The sequence below is a fragment of the Bison bison genome, unplaced genomic scaffold, assembly GCF_000754665.1.
Source record: "Bison bison bison isolate TAMUID 2011002044 unplaced genomic scaffold, Bison_UMD1.0 scf7180017864141, whole genome shotgun sequence".
NCBI lineage: Eukaryota > Metazoa > Chordata > Mammalia > Artiodactyla > Bovidae > Bison > Bison bison.
In genome coordinates, this window is record NW_011494713.1 from 5,193,615 (window position 1) to 5,213,142 (window position 19,528).

Consider the following 19,528-nt stretch of genomic DNA (forward strand, 5'->3'; position numbering starts at 1 on the left):
GGAAGTGATTTCCTGCATCCACAGGGATGCGGGCTACTGAGTTACAGGCAGACACCCCCGATTTCAGATTTCCTCTTCCTAGCAATCCTGGGAGGGACCGCTGGCTGTTGTACTTTTAGAGGGGGACACGGGTCCCAAGAAGGTGCTCAAGCTGTCACCTAAGCGGGACCAAAGCCAGGCCTTCAATCCTGGTCTGTACCTGACCCCTCCTTCTCCAGGGCCCTCCCCAGCCTCACCTGTGGACACAGTTGATGCTCTCCAGGTAGGCCATGGCCTTGCAGATCTGCAGCGAGTACAGGACAAGAGTGAGCACCTTCAGGCTGTTCTTGTTTCGCTCCAGGTAGTGGCCCAGCTGTAGGAAAGGGAAGATGCCCTGAAGATTCTGCCTGACCTGGGTGTGGAGCTGGGGGATGGGGGAGGGGACACCCAGGCTGGCAGAAGAATCTGGCAACTTCCTCTCCAAACAGCCTTGCCGGGAGTTAAGGGCCCCTGGCTCCAAATGCATCCTCTGTGGCTACCCTCTCCCTAGGTGTTGCTCCACTGCAGTCCAGCTGTCATCACAGGGGTCCTCCTTGGCCCTCCAGCTCACCTCCCCGTAGGGGTACAGTTCCATGATGATCCAGGTGGGCTCCTCTTCGATGATGCCGATCAGCTTCACAATATGCGGGTGGTCCAGGTTCTTCATGATCACTGCAAGTGGGGGTGAGAGGGTTAGGGTTAGGGGTTAGGTTTAGGGTTAAGGCAGGGTTAGGGGTTAGGTGTTATGGTTAGTGGTTAGGTGTTAGGGTTAGGGATTAGTGTTAGGAGCTAGGGATTAGGAGTTAGGGTTAGGGTTTAGGGATTAGGGATTAGGGTTGGGGTGAGGTATTAAGGTTCGGGGTTAGGAGTTAGGTTTAGGGTTGGGGTTGGGGTTAGGTTTAGGGGTTAGGGTTAGTGTTTAGGGTTACGGCTAGGGATTAGGGTTAGGGTTTGGGCTAGTGTTTAGGTTTAGGTTCAGGGTAGGGTTAGCTGTTAGGGTTGTGGTTAAGTGTTAGGGTTAGGGTGAAGGTTTTGTTTTAGGTGCCAGGGACTAGGGACTAGGGGATAGGGATAGGTGCTCCAGCGCTTCCAAGGCCCAAAGCAAGAATCAAGGTCTGCTGGCTGGACCGAGAGCCAGGGGTGCAGCCTTTCCCCCCTGTGGATATTAGCTCTGTCCACTGCCTCCCCGACCTCCACCGCAGATGCTTTGACCCCTTCCTGCTTCCTGGTCTGCATAGTCTCTTGGCTTTTTTTAGCCCCTGTGCTGGTGTCTCCCCAGGGACACCTACCTGCCTCACTCATGAACTTCTCCTTGTTATCCAGAGTGCAGTTTTTCTTGCAGGTCTTCACAGCCACGTTGATCACCTCTCCTTTCTGAAATAAGAGTGTGTCCAGGTACCCTCAGTTCTGCCCAGAACGCCCCACCCTGGCATCCCCAGGAGACAGGTGACATCTGGGTCTCTGCAAAGCCTTTACTTCCTATCTCTTCCCCTCCTCTCCTCCACACCCACTTCCTCCTGATCAGGGTACATTTGGACTGGAGGAACGCCGAAGATCAGATCCCTTGAACCCCTGGCTGTCCAGGTGAGGGCACGGAGGCTGGGGGTCCATGTGACCTGCCCAAAGTTAGCGGGTGTGTGCAGGTCACATGCAAGGCCATCATCAGACATAGCATCCAGGCCTTTTTCTCTTTATTGTTGGTTTTTACAATTTTGCTTTTTCCCCAGGCCTGGTTGAAGCACGAACACAAAGGCAAACTTGTCCAGCCCCCATTGGTGACCTTGGAGCCCACCTTGCCTTTCTCACAACTGCGAGCTTCCCCCTTCATGTTCTCCCATAAGACTCAGTCCCCGCCGCTGGGCCCCACCCCATGCCCCATAGATGTTGCCTCTCTTCCGATCCCTGCAATTGCAGCCTTTCTGGGAAATGACTCTTGTTTTCATCACTCCCTGCGTATTTCATAAACACTGCAAAGGCCAAATGCATGAAGTTCCACACACCACAGCACACCACCTCCCCCAACACTAGAGTATTTGAGCTCCTTTCTCTTTCTACTGAAGAGCAGAACTTGGATATCATGAACTCACGTGATTTGTGTAGACACCTTCATAGACCTCCCCAAAAAAGCCTTCACCGAGAATACGATTCAGAACCACATCTTCCCGGGCGATGCCATACTGTGGGCCTGCACAGGGGATAGAACAGACAGTCCTGGGGCACAAAACTGGTTGGCACCCCCTGGGAATCCAAGAACTGACGTCCCCGGGGATTCTGAATGCCCAGATCCCTGGGATTCCGAGTATCCAGAACTCTAACACCAGGCTCCGACCCCTTCTGCCCAGGTGTGACCAGACCTCCCCCACCAACACCTCAGCCAGGAACCAGGGGCTAGACTGGGAAAGGGGGTCTAGAAGGTTCCATTGTCTCAGACTTGGGAAAGCTGAGTCCCATGTCCATGCTCTTAGCACGCCCCTCCACCACAGACACACCAAAGGTCAATGGTGACGGGATAAAAACAATGATCTCTGCTTTCAAATCACAGGTGCCTCACTCAGCTGTGTCCCTGTCTGAGACACACGTGGAAGATGACATGGGAAGGAAAGAAAGTCCCCTTGTGATGTCATATGTGTCCCCAGATGTCACTTCCCACGGCTCTGGCAGTGGTTGACATGGGGTGGGGGGTGGTCAGGGATCTACCTCCTGGTCTTCGCAGGGTCTCGTCAGGGATCTCAGCATAGATGTCTGATTCTGAAATGACAGGAGGACACCCCATGGGCAAGATGCCTTGAGGGGGGCATCACCAGGAACCAGGTGTGAGCCCCCCTCCTGCCCCGCCCGCCACAGGTCAGTGGAACTAAGCTGACATCACTGGGAGGGACTTGGGGAGGAGCCAGGGGAGAATGGGTTTCCCCCAGGTATCTGGGTGGCCGCAGGGCCCAGGGTCCTCAGCCTGAGTCCTCCTTGCTGCTGCCTGGCTATTTAGGGCAAGTTGGTTCATCTCCTTTGATCTGCTTCCCTTTCTGTGAAATGACTATTTCTGGGGAATGTAAATATTAAAGAAAACAATACCAGTTATGTATTTAACACTGTCATGAACTGAATGCTTGCGTCCCCTCAAATGCATATGTTGAAACCCTAACCCCAGGAGCGGTGGTGTTTGAAGGGGTCTTTGGGAGGTGATTAGGGTTAGATGAAGTCATGAAGGTGGGGCCCCCATGGTGGGATGAGTGTCCTTAGAAGAAGAGGAAGAGAGACTAGAGCTCTCCATCTGTCCACCACACGAGGACATGGAGGAGGTGGCTGTCTGCAAGCTGGGAAGAGAGACCTCACCAGGACCCCACCACACTGGCATCTTGGTCTTGGACTTCCACCTCCAGAGCTGTCAGAAATCAATGTCTGTTTAAACGTTTAAGCTCCCCAGTCTGCGGCTTTTTTATGAAGCCTGAGCTGACCAAGACAAACATGGCGCCCCACTAGCTGCCTAATACATGTTCATGTTCATGCTCAGTTGCTAGGTCATGTCCAACTCTTTTCAACCCCATGGACTGTAGCCTGCCAGGCTCCTCTGCCCATGGGATTCTCCAGGCAAGAGTATTGGAGTGGATTGCAATTTCCTTCTCCATCGATCTTCCCGACCCAGGGATCGAACCTATGTCTCTTGTGTCTCTTGCATTGGCAGGTCAGTTCTTTACCATTGAGACACAAGGGAAGCCCCACCCAATACACAGTTAGCTATTTATTTTTAGCCGTCATTGAGCAGTCATAGGGGAAGTTCATTTGTCTGTAACTTTGAGAGAATCCTTCAAATTGCCACAAGAGCAGGCAGAAGGGAGGCTCTGGGCGCAGGCAGAGGACAGGCAGCAGGTGGGCAGGCTTACCTATGCTGCAGCTTTCTGAGAGGTGGGGCCGCCGAGCCTCCAGGTTTCTACAGGAGGAGAGGACAGGGCAGGAGCCCAGTGAGCTCAGAGCCTGGAAGTGCCCACCCAGGGCGGCCTCATTCCCCCTCTCTCCCTCCCACCCTGCCTGGAGAAGCAGCGTGTTCTGATGGCACTAAGCTGGGAGCATGGCCCAGGCCACCAGGAGACAGGAGGGAGCTTTGCTTGCTAAGTCGTTTCAGTTGCATCCGACTCTGCGACTCTATGGACTGTAGCCCGCCAGGCTCCTCTGTCCATGGGATTCCCCAGGCAAGAGTACTGGAGTGGGTTGCCATGCCCTTCTCCAGGGGATCTTCCCAACCCAGGGATTGAACCCATGTCTCTTACACTGGCAGGCAAGTGCTTTAGCACTAGCGCCAAAGGAGAGGACAGCAGCAATTCCCCACCCCGCCCTCCTCGGCCCAAGATGGTGCCAGGTGGCTTTAGGACACAGGAATATAACCCTGAACGAATTTACTGGGAGAAATTTACTGGTGAAAAATAACCACTTGTGAAATGCTGGAATTCCATCATTTTCTCCTGGGGGCCAGAAACTGGAAACCGTGGCGGGGGAGGCCCCCTCTCTGTTCGGTCTGCCTTCGTAAGGAAGACACCGGCTGAGGGCGGGGCCGGTTCTCCGCCTCAGCCTCGCGGTTGGTTGTACTCACAGCGTGGGGATCTGGGGCAGACTGTTCCGCTTCTCACCATCTGGGGAGAGGAGAAGAAGAAGGGGAGCTGGAACCAGGGACACAGGTCCCGGATGGATGACGAACCTCACTGCTTCTACCAGCCGACACACAGGAGACCCCTCCCGCCACTGTGGCCCATGAGAGTCGAGTGGAAGCTGGATACGCTGTTGCCCTGAACTGGAATCCTTTCAGCAGAAGAAACTCTCAGACTTCCTCTGCCACTGTCACACGTCCCAGCCTGACCCTTGCTTTCTGATTCCATCGCCAAACAGGACGGACCAGCCATGTTCTGGGAATAGCTTTGATCTTCCCAGGGCGACAAACATCTCTCCATCAAGTTGACTCCCGCACCCCGTGCCACCCTTGGTCAGCGGGGCCAGGGCTGTAGCCAAGCATCTGGGATGGGATCACAGGGAGTGTCCAGCAGGGCTGGGTGAGCCCCTCCCCACTTCCAAAGGCTCTTCATTCACATATCCGTCAATGGTTTAGCTTCTCCTGCTCCTCCCCAGAGGCTTGGCTCGGGTATGCCACCCACTGCCTGTTGGGCCAGGTTACCTTCAAGTGGAAACACACCTTTTTTGGTTCGAATGATGAGAGAGCCCTTGTGCTCTCCTTGCAGCCGGCAGTAACCATCTACGAGGTCAGCCATGTTCTCGGCCTCTGCCAGAGAGGAGGTTTTGATGGACAAAGACTGCAGGGAAGAGACCAGCCAAGGATGAGACCCCAGAGCCTTGGCTAGAGTCAACCCCACGGGACTGCAGGACTTCTAACCATGGCCTGCCTGGATTCCACCAGCTCTTCTTCTGGGGCTCGGCTTGAATTCCCTATTGCCACCAGGGGGCGCTCCCGTCACCCCGCCCAACTGACCATCTTACACTCCAGGAAGGGAATGCCTTTTTCTAGTCACTCAGTGTACAGCACATGCCTTGCATGCTTGAGCAGAAATGGAGAAAAGGGAAGAGGGAGGGAGTGGGGCAGAGGACACGTGGATGAAAGGACAGGCATACAACCTGTTTGTGGTCTGAGGTCTCTCCCATTCTCCCACCTACAAAAAGCCCTGGATCCCCAAGGTCTTGGTTCTGAGTCATTGTTACCTGCTCACAGTTAGACCTCTGATCTGTACCTTGATTCCTGGTCACTTTACTCCTGCCCTCCCCCAAACTTCCTACAACTTTTTTCTTGACATTTTAAACAACAGTTTTGCTTCCTGATGTACTTTTCCTTAGTTTGACATCATCCTGTTACCTGGTCTAAGAACTAGGTGCCCTTTACTTAACAAGATCTCAGCAGCCAGGGAAGCCCTGGCCAGGCTGGCTTGAGCAGGCATGCCCAATCAGAGATGCTCACCTGGGGAGCGCCTTCGATGCCCAGCTGCAGTACCGCCTGGCCCTCTTCTAGAGGGAGGCATCTGATGGACTTGATCTGCTTGAACTCGGCCAGGCAGGTGGGCTGTGGGAAAGGAGGGGTTCCTTCAGACCATCCCATTCCTGGGATCAGGGCATGAGGATTGATCAGTATGGGGTGGGGGTGAGGATCGAGGAAGAACCAGGCATTGGAGTCTCTCGGCGGGGATGAAGAGGGAATCAAAGACCATTCAGGTTAGAAGGATCACCTAGCCCAAGCCCCTTGCAGAAGAAAAAATGAGCCTGGGAAGAGTCAAGGTTTGCCCACAGTCATATGCCAAGCTGGTGGTAGGGCCAGGGCTGGACCTGGTTATTCTGACTCCCAGGGACATGATAGCCCCATATGCCATTGAAAGAGCAGCTACTATTGCCAGAAGAGCAACAGAAGTATCCTTCCCTCTTCCCCTCCCCCACCTTAACCACATCTGTCCCCACCCCCTCTGTGCCAGGGACAGTCCCAGGGATGTAATGGCCCATGCTCCCCATGCCGTTATCCCAAATAGCCTCCCCACGGCTACTGATACCAAAAGCCTCTCTGCTCTCAGCAATGGGGTGGAAGAACCGATGGGACAGGCCAGAATGGGAGGCAGCCAAAAGGGGAAGAACGCTCTGCCTGGAGCTGGGTGGGGCCTGCCTCCCTCCCCACCCCATCTCTCTCTACCTTCGCATCTTGACTTGTCAGCTGGCGGATGCCTTTAGGGCCAATGACCAGGTCCACAGTAATGTTCCATCCTTGCTGGAATCAAAGGAGAGACAGATTGTTGCCTCTTCTCTGTCCGCCCGTGTTTCAGAGGCTTGAAAACAGTTCACTAGCTAGACACAAGCCATGTCTCCTGGGCCCTCTAGCTCCTTCCATCCTAACCTCCCACCATACAGATCACCCCACTCCCAACACTCTGCCAGCACTGCCCACCTCCTCCCAGAGTTGGAGCCAAGGTTTCAGCTCCCTTCGGCAAGCAAGTAGCTTAGCGTTAGTTGCATTTTCAGATACACTGGGGGAGGTCCTGGTGCCACAGAATCTACAAGCAGTAGGTTGGAGGGTTGTCTTGATCCCCATCCCCACCCTGAGTTGCCCTCCTGAGAGGCTTGAGATTTGGGTCAGGGGTAGAATGAAAAGAAGGTGGCGTTACAATGAGTTCACAGCGATAAGTCTCCTGGTCAATGTTGGCGAAGCCTGCAAGGGTGTTGAAGAACTTCATGACGCACTCCTCCTCCCGGAGCGAGGCGTACTGCTGGAACGTCTGCTGGATCATCTTCCGGAACTGCTTGGGCTGGGCGAGAGGGTCAGGGGTGAGCGGGGCCTGATTCCTTCCCTTAGGATCTCACCGCAGGCCTGCACGCTGCTGTAGGACAGTTCCTTAGGCCTCTATAGACCATGAGGGCAGTGGTGATCTCTTACATCATGGTGGTCTCAAGGGAGCTCACCATGGCCCTGGGAGGGAGGCGGGGTGGTAGCATCCCCGGTGCTCAGGCCATAGAGCTAACTGGCCTTTGATGTGGAACTAGAACAGGGTTTCTTGATTCCCGGACACAGATGGGCTCACAAGATGCATGGTCTCAGGTCCAGATGGCCTAAGGCAGCACAGATACCCTGGCTTCCCCGAGGGTCCCCATCTCCATCCCTTATAGATCTAATCCTTGGGCGACATAAGGGAGACACGAAGGGAGTCTTCCTGGGCTCTTCATCCACTGGTTTCCTCACCTTTAAGTTCTCCTGCATTTGCTTTGGGAAAAACAGGTCCAGGCCCACTTCTCTCCTGAGAGTAAGGGGGAAAAAGCAGCATTTGAATCCCCTTTGGTGGCTCAAATGGTAAAGAACTGCCTGTGTTGCGGGAGACCCAGGTTCGATCCCTGGGTCAGGAAGATCCTCTGGAAAAGGAAATGGCAACCCACTCTTGCCTGGAGAATCCCAGGGATGGTGGAACCTGGTGGGCTGCCGTCTATGGGGTCGCACAGAGTCAGACACTACTGAAGCAACTTAGCAGCAGCAGCAGCAGCAGCAACCCACTCCAGTGTTCTTGCTTGGAGAATTCCATGGACAGAGGAGCCTGGTGGGCTACTGTCCATGGGGTTGCAAAGAATTGGACAAGACTGAGTGACTAATACTTTCTATATCCCCAACTCAGGACTTCGGGCCAATCAGGGAAAGGTGAGCACACCAGGGAGATGGGTCTTGCCTGGCTCTGGTCTTGGGGGTGGAGGTGTATAGGAGGTGAGCAAGAAGAGCAAAGCAGGAGCGGGGAAGGGAGGAGAGGCTGGGGCCAGTCCCGGGACTTACTCCAGGAGCTCGAGGTTGGACTTTTTGTCAAGTGCGTTGTGGGGCATGTCCTTGAAGAACCGCCTGCAGAGACAGAAGCCACGGGGAACAGGGCCATCAGAGCTGGGCCACCCAATGCCCACATGTTGGACTAGAAGCACCCTCCCCTGCCGGATGTGGGAACCACTGGGAGGGAGAAAGGAAGGAGAGGCGAAAAATTCAGTATTTAGAAAACTATGAGTTTTAGAAAACCTGCAAATTTCCTTCCTAGGAAAGACTTCAGTTGTACTCCAGGGTGTCCACCTCTGGCTTATAGAGTTTGTGGGCAAAGGAGGAGGATAGAGGTTCTACCAGTGGTCTCTGAAAATAAATGACCCAAGGCAGCCAACACTCGACTTATAGCTGAGGAACACCGACATCCACCTTTTAGGTTCTGTGTTCCCTTTGTGACTTCCTTTCCCCTCATTTGCTACCTCTGGAAATCTATGTGTATGCATGCAAATAATTATAAAATATACACAAAAAAATTTAGCATTTATGGGACAGAAGAAGAAAATAAATCCATAATCCTACCACCTGGGGTGACATCTATTAAATTTTTATAGATATTCTTTAATTATGATTTTCCCTTAAAATGTATGTCTTCATGGAGATTTTTATGTATTACTCATTTATAATAATTGTTTACGTGGAGACCAAATAGCCAATACTATTTGTCTTATCTTCCCTTCCCTGTTTGGATCATTGTGTCTAGTAATTTCTTCAACTGTTGCAGACATTGTCCCACTCCTGATCATACATTAGTAACTCAGTGTTACTTCAACCCACGTGTACTTGTGCACATCTGGGAATAGTTTTATGCTGCTGATACCATAAGCAGAGAAGGGCAACTAACTTATGATTAATAAACAATAAGTTTACAAAATTTACAGTGTTTAGAAAAGAGTATGCTTAGGCTTTCATCTCACACTTTATTCTAAATATTTATTCTAGATAGATTAAAGGGGAAATTTTAATAATAAAATTATTTTAAAACTAGAAGAAAAGCTAGGGAAATATTCTCAAATCATGGAACTTAGAAGACTATCTAAAGCATGAAATCATAGATGAGCTTTATATAAAAACTTGAAACATGTACTGCTACGTCCTTAACAATTTTTAATAAATGGTATTTTTGAGCATATTGTCAATCAAGATAAGTAGTAATAATTATTTTAGAGGAAAAATTTTAGAGGAAAAAAAAATGCATTGGAAAAAACCTGACTTGGAGCTACTCTGCTAATGGAGGTTATCTCTCGTTCATGATTTTAGTCACTTTTTCTCCTTCCCTACATGTTCCAAATACTCCACATTGTACAAGGCAGTGTGGCCATCTGCAACGCCCCCTGGGTTGGGTGAGCTGCAAAATGTACTTCCAGGTAACTGACCATATTGGCATGTTGCATGTAGTTAAGTAACTCTACAAAATAAATGTCAGCACATGTCCACCAGCAAAGAGGTCTTTAGATCTTTCATAGTTACCCAATCATTCAAATTCATACTGTGCCCTCATGTGTGCCAGGAGAAGGTGGCACCAACCCTGAGTTCAAGGATTTGATGGATTTCAGACTAGTGCATGTGAACCACTCGGCATCTGACAGAGTGGTGCATACATAGGGCCTTATGGCCAATCCATGCAGGGAGGGGTAAGTGGGGTGGACCTGGGAAATGGGAGACTTCAAGATGGAGAGACCCTTGAGTGGGCACTGAAGGAAGAGACCAGGGCCACACTGCCTGCTCTCAAGGTGTGCTTCACAGGCATGCTCCGAGGTTTTCTAGGAATGTTGAGGGAAAGCAAACAACTTTGGGGACTTCCTTGGTGGCTCAGTGGTAAAGAATTAGTCTGCAGTGCAGGAGATGCAGGTTCAATCCCTGGGTTGGAAAGATCTCCTGGAGGAGGAAATGGCAACCCACTCCAGTATTCTTGCCTGGAGAATCCTACGGACAGTGGAGCCTGGTGGGCTACAGTTTGTGGGGTCCCAGAGTCAGAAATAGACTGAGTGTCTGAGCTGGATGATTTACCGACTCTGTACACGTCTATTAGCACCTACTGGAGTGGGGAATACAGCAGTGAGCAACACAGATGGAATCCCAGCATTCGAGTATCTCCCAGAAGCTTGCCTAGTATTCAAAGGAACGTTTACTGGATCACCTGGATGGCAGGTAGAAGGAAGAAGCTGGAGCCTGGAGGCAAGAACAATGGCAGCGAAAGGCAGACAGGGGACACGGAACAGAGAGAGGGCTGGCACCTCTCTTCCCAGGGCCAGACGGTGAGCACCTCAGGGCTTTACCGTCTGTCAGCCACCACTTGTCCCCTTCCGGATCTCACATTCCTGCCTTGGAAGAGTGTCCAAGCTGGCCGAGAGCCCAGTGGAGGAGGGAAGGAGCAGGCAACCTCCCTGGAGTGGCCCAGAGGCCACCTACCTGAGCTCCAGACAGCCCAGCTGCAGGGCCATCCCCTCGCTGACCTTGCTGGCATAGCGCTGCATGTAGTCATTCCGGAGCTGGCAGGGAGAAAGGCCACAGTTCAGACTCTCGCCTCGCTCCCCATTTATTTCCCTGAGATGAGCAGAGGCCCCAGGAGGTGGAGGGGGCTTTGAACACCATCCTGCTGCCCTGAGTGGTCTCTCATCCCTCCCCCGACAAAGGCACAACTGCGTAGCAGGAGGGGGAGGTGCCCTGGGTAGTGTCGATTGTGCCCCCACAGGCATGATCGAGTTTTTGAAGCACTTTCATAGCACGTTTTTTTAAGGGTCCACAAGGCAGGAAGTTCAGGTTCCCCTCTCCCACTCCTCACTTTGGAGATAAAGAAACTGGGAATGGGGGGAGGAGTTAGTCATTTATTCTGGCTTCCCGATGGCTCAGGAGTAAAGAATCCTCTTGCAGTGCAGGAGACACAGATGAGGGTTTGACCCCTGGGTTGGGAAGATCCCCTGGAGGAGGGCATGGCAACCCACTCCAGTATTCTAGCCTGGAGAGGCGAGAGGAGCCTGGTGGACTACAGTCCTTGGGTTTGCAGAGTCGGACATGACTGAGCGACAGCACACATGCAGGCAGTAATTTACCCAAAGCCTTGTTGGTAAGTAGTGTTGGATGTCACCCAAGATACAAGAAAAGTCTGGCTTGGTCTCTAGAGGACCAGGAGGAAGATGTAGGCTGGGGCAAAGGCCAGACACAAAACAGCCATGGCGGCTCTCATGCACAAAGTGCTTATTCCCCGCCATGTCTTGTGCTGGGCACCTCAGGGGCACTACAGCCAGGAGTGTGGTGAGCTCCAAACAGCTCGTGGAAGTCAGTTATTAAGTTTTCCAAAATTTTGTGAGCCAAGATGGGAGTATTTGATTTAGTTTAGTTGCTAAGTTGTGTTTGACTCTTGTGACCCCACAGATTGTAGCCCATCAGGTTCCTCTGTCCATGGGATTTCCCAAGTAAGAATACTGGAGTGGGTTGCCATTTCCTTTTACAGGGGATCTTCTGGACCCAGGTCTCCTGCATTGCAGGTGGATTCTTTACTGCCTGAGCTACCAGGGGTTATTTACACCATGGAAATTGGCAAGTACTACAAATCAGAGTTGGTTTACCAGTACACTGCTAGTACTATCGTTAGGTCTTCATGGCAGCCCAATAATGTACGTATTCTTCTTATCATCCCCTTTTTATAGAAGAGGAAACAACCTCATGCAGGTAAATTACGTCCTGAGGGGTTTCAGGTTGAGAAGTGGCAAAAGTGGGCTAGAAACCAGCTGTGTCAGACAGCCAAGCCTGTGTGCTATGACTGCTTCCCTTCTCTTTGGACTTGCTCTGCCTGCTTCCCCAGCCAGGTCTTCTGGGTAGTAAATAGCCCCTAGGAAAATCCAAGAGGGCCTGTGTCTATGGGGAGGGGTCATTCAGCCCTCAGGTGTGAAGGAAGCAGATTTGGATAGCTGACCAGGGACCAAGGAATGTCCCCGAGAGAAGTTTCCTGGAATGGGACCTTCAAAATGCAAGCCTTGTCTTTCCATCTCCCCAGGAGAGGATGGTCATAGGACCCAGGGGACTGGAAGATAAAATACTTTTACCTGTTGGTAAAAATAAAGCAGCGTGGTCTTGTCTTCTTTCAGGCTCTCCATGAAGTCCTCTGGCAGGTAGCGGACTTGAAGGTCATACCTGGGACAGGAAGTTCAAATTCTCTGGTTGACAGAGGGAAGCTGGTCCTACCAGGGGCTGCCCACGGAGCCCCTGGCTACCCATTCAGGACTTGCTCCTTCTTTCCTTCTTTTCCACGGGTGGGTGGAGGACCGCAGAGGACAGAGGGGTGGGTTGCCAACCACAGTGGTCAGTGCTGGTTCTGACTCTCCCTCTCCTCCCCGCGATGGTAGCTGTTCTCCTTAGGTTCACTCCCCAGCCCTTGGCCTGGCTCCCCCTCCTCCTTGCACTTCTGCTCCTCCTCCTCCACAGCTCCAAGAGCATCCAGTCCAGGGATGCACCTAGATATCCATCTTGGAATGCGGATGTGTGGTCAGCCCTTATTAGGTCTTCGCAAACACGTGCATTGGATGCTACAGAAGGGCCAACCTAATACGCCACTCAGTAAGTGCTCTGAGGAAAGGCCTCCCAGGGTCTCCCTACTCCTCATTTCCCCCTCCCCCACTCCAGAACCTGCGGCTCCTCTCCTACCTCCACTCGGCTTCCACGTGTAGACACTCATACTTGTCCTGCACCTCCCCCACTGTCATCAGCGGGTGCAGCCAGTGGATCTCATCTGACTTCATGTGCTTCAGCCTCAGCCCATAGCAGTCAGCCAGCTGGATGTTGGGCCCGATCCGCCCACTCAGCAGGATGGAGGCGATGACGTCCTACAGAGGAGAAGAGAGGAGGCTTGACTCAGGGGTATGCCCTTCTGGGCTCCTACAGTCCTCACAGAGCCCCTGGAAGTGTGATTCTCTAGGGTGGGATTCTGACTTAAACGTTTTATTCATTGCTAATTCACTAGCACTTAGTGTAAGGCTTGGTACACAGCAGGCTCTATGTGATGAATGAACGACTTTGCAAAATCAGACAGAAATGGAGGAACTGAGAGGAGAAGCAAAGGAGAAAATGCAGTGAGGCAAACAGCATGGATTCCATGCTTATGCATTTCATTCCAACCCAACCAATCCATAACTACCGAGCACTGACCATGTAAGAAGCACCCTCTGAATGACTTCCAATTCAGCCAGCATTACTAAGTGTCTGCAGTAGGCATTTCTGGGAACTGTGCATACATTATTTCACTGAATCTGTGCAACACAAGGGAGCAGGTATTACATCCCCATTTGGCTGATGGGGAAACTTATGGAGATCACAGGGGCTTCCTTGATAGCTCATTTGGTAAAGAATCCATCTGCAATGCAGAAGACCCAGGTTCAATGCCTGGGCTGGGAAGATCCGCTGGAGAAGGGATAAGCTACCCAGTCCAGTATTCTTGGGCTTCCCTTGTGGCTCAGCTGGTAAAGAATCTGCCTGCAATGCAGGAGAGCTGGGTTCAAGAGCTAGGTTCGATCCCTGGGTTGGGAAGATCCCCCAGAGAAGGGAAAGGCTACCCACTCCAGTATTCTGACCTGGAGAATTCCATGTACTATATAGTCCATGGGGTCACAAAGAGCCGGACACAACTGAGCGACTTTCACTTCACTTCATTTTAATGGAGATCACACAGCTCATGGCATTAAGGTGGAATATGGACTCTGAGCCCTGGACTCTGAGGACTAGTACTAGATCAAGCTGCTTCATGGAAAGGTGGGCAGGGTAAGATAGAAGGGCAGGACTAGCATTAGGGATTAAGTGGCACCATTTCTGCACAAGAAGCATGGCCACCAGAAACAGAGTACTGACAAAAAATTAGGTGCCCTCCTTATTCCTGCTTTCTTGATCAGAAGCCAGCCCACCCCACAGCCTGGCCTGGAGCCTTAGTTGGATTAAGAGGCCCATTGACAGCAGCCTGGAAAACCACCATCTATAAAGTCCTGTCTAGTTCTGAAATCACATTGGTTCCACTTTAACTCAGGTTTCTCATGGAGTTTCACACATAATTGGTCAATCAAGCCCACTCCTGATGGAGTAAAAAGTGCTCTAAAGGCAAATGAAAAAACTCCCAAGCACTAACCAATCTCTGTTGAGTATCTTTGCAGTACATGCCACCCAGTCTGAGACCTCTGTGAATATTGAAAACTTCTAATATATATGAAGAAGACAGAAGTCAGTAGATTAGTATAATAAATCCCCATGTATACCCCACCCATCTTCAACAGTTACTAACATTTCGTCATTTTTACTTCTTCTATAACACCACCATCTACTACTTAACCACCACTCAACTATCATCAATTTTTACAGTTCTTCTTTCACAGTGAAATATATATTAATTTAAAGATACAAAGTTTAGGTACACAGTTTGACACATGAACACAACCTGTGCAACCCACATATCAATTAAGATATTTCCAGATCTCCAGAAAGTTCCCTCATATCCCTTTTCAGTCAACTTTCATGGTACATTCCTATTTCTGGTTCTAGGCAACAATTTTTTCCTCCCACTTTTACTTAGCTTTGCCTGTTGTAGAACTTCCTATAATTGGAATCATTTCGTATATATTATTCATCCTCCTGTTGCTAAATACCTGGGCTATTCTTCATTTTTGCTATTGTAAATAAAATTACTATGAGCATTAATGTACAAGTCTTTTTGAGTATGTGTGTTGTCATTTCCTCTGGACAAATACCTAGGAGAGAAATGACTGGGTCAAAGGTAGATGAACTTTATAAGTGATTGCTACGATGATTCCATTATATATATATATTGTGATATATGAGATGTCCATTACACTGCATCCTCTCCAACTTTTGGTGTTAGAAATGTTTTTAATATTAGACATTTTAGTGAATATGCATAGTATCCCATTGTGTTTTTAACTTGCATTTCCCTGAAGACTAACAATATTGAGCACTCTTCCATCTGCTTGTAACAATTGCTGTATCTTCCTTTGTGAGGTACTTGTTCAAATTCGTTGTCCAGTGTGTATGTGTGTCTATTGACTGTTGGAGGTCCTTATACAATCTAGATAAAAGTACTTTGCATATGTTTTATGAATATTTTCTCTAGATCTGTCCTGTGAAAGAAAGTGAAAGTCGCTCAGTTGTGTCTGACTCTGAGACCCCTTGAACTGTAGCCTGCCAGACTCTTCTGTCCATGAAATTCTCTAGCTCAGAATACTAGAGTAGGTAGTCATTCCCTTCTCCAAGGGATCTTCCCAACCCAGGGATCAAACCCAGGACACCCACATTGCAGGTGGATTCTTTACCATCTGAGCCACCAGGGAAGCCCAAGAACACTGGAGTGGGTAGCTTATCCCTTCCCCAGGGGATCTTCCAGACCCAGGAATCGAACCAGGATCACCTGTATTGCAGGTGGATTCTTTATCAGCAGAGTTACCAGGGAAGCCCAGATTTGTACTGTGCCTATTATTTATTTCCTTAACAGCATCTTTCAATAAAGTCTCATTTACCAAAATAGTCTTTTATGGCCAGTGCTTTTTGCATCTTAAGAAATCTTTGCCTGTCTCCAAATCATGAATATATTCTCCTGTTTTCGTGTATAAACTTCATAGCTTTAGAACTTCCCTGTGGTCCAGTGGCCAATGCAGGGGTCGTGGGTTCAATCCCTGGTCTGGGAAGATTCCATGTGCAGAGGGATAACTAAACCTGTGTGCCACAACTATTGGAGTCCTCGTTCCCTAGAGCCCATGCTCCACAATAAGAGAAGACTGCAGACCGCAACCGGAGAGGAACCCCTGCGCTTCAAAACTAGGAAAAGGCTGCACGCAGCAACAAAGACGTGGTGCAGCCAAAAATTAATTGATTTTTAAAAGGTTATAAAATAAAAACTTCATAGTTTTAGCTTTTACCTTTGTCTCTGTGATTGAGCTTGAGTTAACTTTTGTGTCTGGCATGAAGTAGGGGTCAAATAAAAATTTTTTTTAATCATAAAGATCTATGGTTATTCAGCATTGGCTGTTGATTTTCATTTCCTAATTGAATTGTTTTGCTGTCTTTGTCAAAATCAATTGGCCACATAGATTCTGGGCTCTCAGTTCTGTTCTACTGATTTCTGCCTGCGCTGTGCCAATGCCACTCTGTCTGCATTACTGTAGCTTTAGATAAGACCTTTTAAATTTTTATTTATTAATTTTATTTAGTTTGGTGTGCTGGGTCTTCATTGCTGCACACTGGCTTTCTTTAGTTGCAGTGAGTGGAGGATACTCCCTAGGAGCAGTACGTGGGCTTCTCTTTGCAATGTCTTTTCCTTGTTTTGGAATAGGAGCTCTAGGTACCTGGGCTTCAGTAGTCACAGTGTGCAGGCTTAGTGGTGCCAAGGCATGTGAGATCTTAGTTCCCAGACCAGGGATTGAACCTGTGTCCCCTGCATTGGCAGGCAGACCAGAGAATGAGTGAACCGCCAAACCATCATTCTTAACCAGTGAACCTCCAGGGAAGTCCCTAGAGGAGATCTTGAAGTTAAACAGCATAAGCCTTCCGCCATTTCTTCCCCAAGATTATTGTGCTATTCTGGGTCTCTGCATCTCCATATACATTTTTGAATGTTTGTCACTTTCTATTTAAAATATCTGCTGAATTATGATTGAGATTGTGTTACATCTATAGCTTAGCGAGGAAGAGCTGGCATCTTAACAGCACGGAGTCTTCCAATCCTCACACATGGCATATCTTTCCATTCGTTTTGCTTGTCTTTCACATTTGTCAGCAATGATTTGTATTTTCCAGTGTATAGGTTTTACAGGTCTTTTGTTAAATTCACTCCTAATTTTAACAATTAGGACTGATACTGAAACTCCAATACTTTGACCACCTGATGTGAAGAGCTGACTCATTGGAAAAGACCCTGATGCTGGGAAAGATTGAGGTCAGGAGGAGAAGGGGGTGACAGAGGATGAGATGGTTGGGTGGAATCACTGACTCAATGAACATGAGTTTGAGCAAACTCCGGGAGATAGTGAAGGACAGGGAAGCCTGGCATGCTGCAGTCCATGGGTCGCAAAGAGTCGGACACGACTTAGCAACTGAACAACAACATGGTTTGAGAGAGAAAGGTCTGTTTACTGAGACATCCTAGGACCAATGACACCCTGATAGTCAGCTGGATACCAAACACCCAGTCTTACTTTCCAAATACCCTTCTGTACTAAACAGATCTAGGATTCCTTGGAGAAATGCTGATTCCCCGGCTGGGGCAAAGAAGGTCTGAGATGACCCTGGAATACCTTTTTGTGCTAGAAAAAAGGAAGTGTTTAGAGCATGTTGGGGGACACATAACAAGGAACCAGTATCAGCTCAAAGGGGCTGGACAAGCCAAGTTTGGGAGAACATAAGCATTACAGTCTACCATGGTGGAGTGCATCCACAGAATAAAACAGAATCTAGGACAGATCAGTAAATAAATGGGGGAGAAGAGGATGTTTTTCCTTAGAGTAGAATACTAACTAGGAAATGTAGAAGAAAGGATGGAAATAGAAAATCACTGTCAACAAACTCAGTGTTGGTTAGTTCAGGCATGATTCATCAATGGAAGATAAGGCTGGAGGGCAGAGGATACTGACGTGGTCTGAGTGTATCTCCTTTTAGACACTAATCAAATACAAAGGAAAACCTGACAGACACAAGTGATCAGGTCAACAAAGATAACTTGACCAGTGCTAGAACAAAGTAAAGGGACATGCCTCCCACCTTGATACACGAAGATGGGCACAGGACGTCATGTCTGGGCCATCTCTGCTCTGAGTTCACGATGAGTCTAGCACAGACCTGGGTGAGTGGTCTCCTCAGAGACTGATAGATGGAATAAAGGGCTTAACTGTCTCAGACTAAGAAACTCTTTCAGATTGGAGGAGACCAGAGAGATATAACAATCAAATGCAATGTGTGTTCCTGGACCAGACAGGAAAAATAGATATTTTAGGCACAGGTGGTGAAATTTGAATGGGTTCTATGGTTTGGGCTTCCCTGGTGGCTCAGTAGTAAAGAATTCACCTGCCAATGCTGGACACATGGGTTCGATCCCTGGGTCAGGAAGATCCCCTGGAAAAGGAAATAGCAACCCATTCTAGTGTTCTTGCCTGGAGAGTCCCATGGACAGAGGAGCCTGGGGGGTTACATTCCATGGGGCCACAAAGAGTAGGACATGGCTTAGCAACTGGACAACAAATGGTTTAGATGGTAGTGGTCATTGTAGCAATGGTGATTTCCCACTTTAGATGGTCACAATTCTGTAGAAGAGTGGCCTTGTGTGGGAGAAATAAACACTGAAGTCTTTTCAATGATGGAGCAGTACTGCTGCAACTTGCTTTCAAATAACTCAGGAAGAGAATAATGATAGTGGGCATAGTGTATGCGTGTTTATGGAGAGATAGAGCCACTACATATGGAAAATGACACATTTAAACAATTGGGAAATCTGGGTGTAGGTGATATGGGACTTAGGCCATGTCTTTCAATTTTTTTATGTTTTAAATAATTTCAAAATGAAGACAGTCTCTGGTAAGGGAGATTCCCAGCCATATAAGAATTAAAGGCACCATATCAAATGGACTAATAGAATTTCTGCCCAGTTTGACAGGGGCCTTGTGTCCAGTTTCTCTTCCACTTAAGAGTCTCTGAGAGAAACCAGACTGTATCCACTTTTTGCTCTGTGGTTGTAAAACTCTCCAGGGCATAACTGGTGCAAATTTTTTCCCCCCTAGGTTTCCTTCTAAAACACAACCAACTTCTATCATAGGGATGTTGGGATAAGGTTAAATCTAGATCCTTAGAGTGGAAATTCATTAAGAGATTCTTCATCCAACAGATTTTCACAGGAAGATTGATCTCAGCTTCAGGTAGGGAAGAGTATAGAGTGTACTATTTGGGGGGCTGCTTGATACTGAGCAGGCTTTTACCAGAAGGCATTCTTCCTAGAGGAGGAAACCTGAAGCTCCTGGGGGGAGGGAGCTTTACCAAATGGCTACTGCACCCACCATCACCATCACCGTCACCCCACTAGTTACTGACGAAAGGATGTTGTACATAAAAGAACTTGGCTGCTCTTTGTCCTTGCTTCTGGGAAGGGAGCCTCTGAACCCCTGAAATTTCCTAAGTATCACTTGCTGCTGCTAACTGCTAAGTCACTTCAGTTGTGTC

The 19,528-nt window shown here is 49.2% G+C and overlaps 1 protein-coding gene across 3 annotated transcripts in view; it reads right to left on the reverse strand.

Annotated features, from left to right (window-relative positions):
• Positions 1-19,528, reverse strand: part of PTK2B (protein tyrosine kinase 2 beta) — a 139,738-nt gene that overhangs the window by 23,838 nt on the left and 96,372 nt on the right. For all 3 annotated transcript variants that reach the window (XM_010840145.1, XM_010840143.1, XM_010840144.1), the window contains exons 3-18: positions 12,977-13,155; positions 12,379-12,466; positions 10,745-10,824; positions 8,303-8,365; positions 7,727-7,781; positions 7,155-7,295; positions 6,686-6,760; positions 5,969-6,070; positions 5,195-5,312; positions 4,601-4,640; positions 3,897-3,943; positions 2,716-2,766; positions 2,106-2,203; positions 1,308-1,392; positions 590-690; positions 237-352 (exon numbers count right to left, since the gene is read on the reverse strand). In XM_010840145.1, the coding sequence (XP_010838447.1) occupies positions 237-352; positions 590-690; positions 1,308-1,392; positions 2,106-2,203; positions 2,716-2,766; positions 3,897-3,943; positions 4,601-4,640; positions 5,195-5,312; positions 5,969-6,070; positions 6,686-6,760; positions 7,155-7,295; positions 7,727-7,781; positions 8,303-8,365; positions 10,745-10,824; positions 12,379-12,466; positions 12,977-13,155 (1,439 nt within the window). The remainder of the gene's footprint in view (positions 1-236; positions 353-589; positions 691-1,307; positions 1,393-2,105; positions 2,204-2,715; positions 2,767-3,896; positions 3,944-4,600; positions 4,641-5,194; positions 5,313-5,968; positions 6,071-6,685; positions 6,761-7,154; positions 7,296-7,726; positions 7,782-8,302; positions 8,366-10,744; positions 10,825-12,378; positions 12,467-12,976; positions 13,156-19,528) is intronic.